The 3,351-nt window shown below is 36.0% G+C and overlaps 1 protein-coding gene across 1 annotated transcript in view; it reads right to left on the bottom strand.

Moving 5' to 3' along the window:
• The window catches only part of fat-spondin (extracellular matrix protein f-spondin), a gene marked incomplete at its 3' end in the record, with an annotated part of 34,158 nt that overhangs the window by 16,686 nt on the left and 14,121 nt on the right, over positions 1 to 3,351 (bottom strand). The window contains 3 exon segments of the mRNA XM_014437027.2: positions 983 to 1,189; positions 1,316 to 1,430; positions 3,132 to 3,324. Coding sequence (XP_014292513.1) covers positions 983 to 1,189; positions 1,316 to 1,430; positions 3,132 to 3,324 — 515 coding nt within the window.

The raw sequence follows: 3,351 nt of genomic DNA, 5'->3' as shown, positions 1-3,351 counted from the left end.
AACAAATCCCATCAAATCACCTTTACTCTTCGTCGTAAACCTGCCGCCTGCCCTACAGTATACTTTAATAATGTTGCTTTTACCCCTGTAGAACAGAACGACTATATCTCAACAAACAGCTAACAAGGGATCCTCACACAAGACTGAAAAGACAGGAAACTGCTCGTCGATTACTAGACAAACTATCTAATCTCCCAATTCATTACAAAAGACATTTTTTGTATAAATATACATGACAATAATAAGGGCTATCTGGACCTAAGGAGTTGAGCTTTGGGGCTCCACTAAACCTTCGAATTCCTCTCGTATCAAATCCTTACAATCTAAAATCTTCGTAAAATCCTCAATGCTCCTTACTTTATCACAAACAAAGTCATATATAAGGACCTTAATGTTCCATATGTTACCGATCTAGCCCGAACCAGGTATCATTCCTTCCATTATAAACTTCCTAACTACCCACTAGTTTCTAACCTTGCTTTTCTTTCCATGCTTCTTTCCTGACAATCCTCCGAGGCTCCTGAAAAGAAGATGGCCACGAGACCTGCTAATGTAAAAACTTCATTAGAGTGCTACCAATGGGTAGTTTCTCTACAAGCCTGTATCACTCCATAATAACATACATCGAATTTACTGAATGTATAATTATGTACAGTTGTAAATTCCAATAGAGATATTAAAAAAAAAGAAAGAAATAGTTTCAATCCCATATGATACGTATGTACCAAATGGGTTTTCCTGTGTATGAAATAAATCGCTAAGAACAATAATAGGAAAAAATTGATGAAAACAATTTTGTTTTATTTGCACATCACTCTAACAATATATATTTTGTAGTAGTCATTTGAAAGGTAATTACGTTTCCTTATAAAAATAAATAATTAATCATCGAAACTGAACAGTTATTAGCAGAGATAAAAAAAAAACCCTTTACTATCTTTATATACTATTTCTCAAAGGTGTTATGTGAAGGGTGAAATACCTGGTTTCTCAATTCAGTTTCAAGTTCTCGAACGATTCCATACTCTGCCATTTGTTGCATTCCATAAGATGATAGCATTCCTTCGTCCCACATTGCAAAATCAGGTGAATGCGTTGCTCCAATTAGATCAGAAAAGTGAGTCATCCATAAAATCGTGGGATAGTCTTTAGGATGAGTTTTAGGTGACCATATTCCTTCAAAAACAAGCTGAAAAAAACATCATTTGCAACATTCAATAATTGTTGGAATAGGAAACTAAAAACTAATTATTTCAATTATGAAAATCATTTCTTAATTCCCTACAAACACTACTAGCTATGTTGAAATACCCACCTTATATTTAGCATGATCACAGCTGCAGCATTTTTTTACTTCTTTCGGGATTTCCTTGAGGGAACATATTGTTTTATTCATGGTCCACCATTTATTGTTTACTTTGACAGCTGATCTAAAAACGAAACCAATAGACGTTACGCTCTCATAAATTTGTTTAAGATCATATTCTATCAGCAATGGTTAAAGTATGAATCATATATCATATGTGCTAGATACTGAAATTTAGTGGATACAAGAAATTGATACTGGCAAAATGCACTAACACAGGCGATAAGAGTAGTATAGTGGCCCACTATACTATTAGCCCACTATACTCCCACTATTAGTGGGGCACGAATCAGATTCACAGTTCGAAATTATCGACTACAGTCTGAGTTAGCGGGGGGTGCCTCAGGGAGGGCCCTTGTCGTCTTGTCGCCTACGCTGTTCTACCTAGCAATCGATCATTTGTACCGCGAGCTCTGTGATCAGGAGTTTGCTAATATGTTTGGATATGACCTGAAAAGTGACCAAGAGAGCGTGGTCCTCATAGGGCTCGCGGACCATCAGGCTGTAAAGGCGCGCAACAGGGGTTCTGCGGAAAGAATAATAAGCGTTCAGAGGCTGCTCGCAGAGATTGGTTTGGCAATAAATGCAAAGAAAAGTGTGGGTATCATAATAGACAAAGGATAGCTGCGGTCAACAAAGCTCTCCCTTGAGAATATAGAGGTTATCCAAATGGCAAAAGCCGAAGACACCATCAAATATCTTGGATGTACATTCTCGGGAGAGCGAGTATTTGGAGAAGAGGTGGTGACAAAGCTAACGAATAACCTCGATAAATTGGTGAGCTCATGCCTTATCAAACCGGAACAAAAGATCAGCGTTGTCAACCAGTACTTGTTCCCGGACCTTGTTTACCCTCTCCAGACTGTTCCCTTACAAAGATACGTCCTGCGATATTGGAGGGCATTGATACCAATATCCGCAGGAGTAGGAATTTAGGCACATTGTAGGAAAAAGTAGGCACCCAGGAGGTATCGAGGATTGGGTCTGATCCGCTGGATAATGGTTTTGTAAATTCTAATTTTTAAGTTATTCGATAGGAGGCGCGAGCTAAGCAGTTTCGAAATTGAAAAATAACAAGCATTTCCCACCTTCAACCTAGCTTTTATTTCTTCTTCAATTTCGTTATTTTTATTATTATATATAATAAAAATAACACCCCTTATTTTTATATAACCAGTGTCTATGAGAATCGTCTCGAGGCCCCCAACTCCACATCACGAGACTATTAATTAAAGGACATTCCTACTGTAGCAGACATAATGAGCATATAACCGTCCGATATTTGGAATATAAGAAACATATGTTATTATGCTCTCTTCCTTACACCTTTAGATAATCACTTTTTCATCTTTTTAGTTAAACTAAAATGGAATACTCCTCCCCATGCTTACTTTTCCGTATTTCTGACGAAAAGATTTGGAATCGAATTGATTTTAGATTGGAGCTATCAAGGAAGCACAAAGTAGCGAACAATATTATTCCTTAGTTTTTGAATAATTAAATATGTTTTAGCTTCTTGAGGATTCTTTATTGTTCTACGGGGAAAAAAAAGATATACATATATATTAACATTTAATTAAGTAATGAAAGGTATGTATATTTTATTTTGTAAACATTACTCGGTCTCCTTTGTGCTACCCATTGTAGCGTATGTTGTTAAGCTGTATCATTAAATTCAAGTATATTTATTTTGAACTGAAATATGTTTCCAATTTCTTTCACCTAAAACAAAAACAATACTAACGTGGTTAGAGAAAATTCTCACCTGATTTCAACGCAGCCTGTTGAAGGAGCCAACCAGAGCATTACTACCTTTCTTTTAGGTTTTGCGTTACCTTCCTTTAAGGTATTTATACATTCTTCAGAAAATGTCGTTATCCCGTCATCCATTACTTGTAAAGCACCTCCATCAGTTGTAATAAGGAAGTGAGTGAATGTTTTCTTACTATTTAATTCAACTAAAAAAAAAAATATATATATATATA

The sequence above is a fragment of the Halyomorpha halys genome, unplaced genomic scaffold (assembly GCF_000696795.3).
Source record: "Halyomorpha halys isolate HHAL.00 unplaced genomic scaffold, Hhal_1.1 Scaffold2214.1, whole genome shotgun sequence".
Classification (NCBI taxonomy): domain Eukaryota; kingdom Metazoa; phylum Arthropoda; class Insecta; order Hemiptera; family Pentatomidae; genus Halyomorpha; species Halyomorpha halys.
The sequence above is the reverse complement of the archived record's forward strand: the minus strand, read 5'-3'. Positions and strand labels throughout refer to the sequence as shown.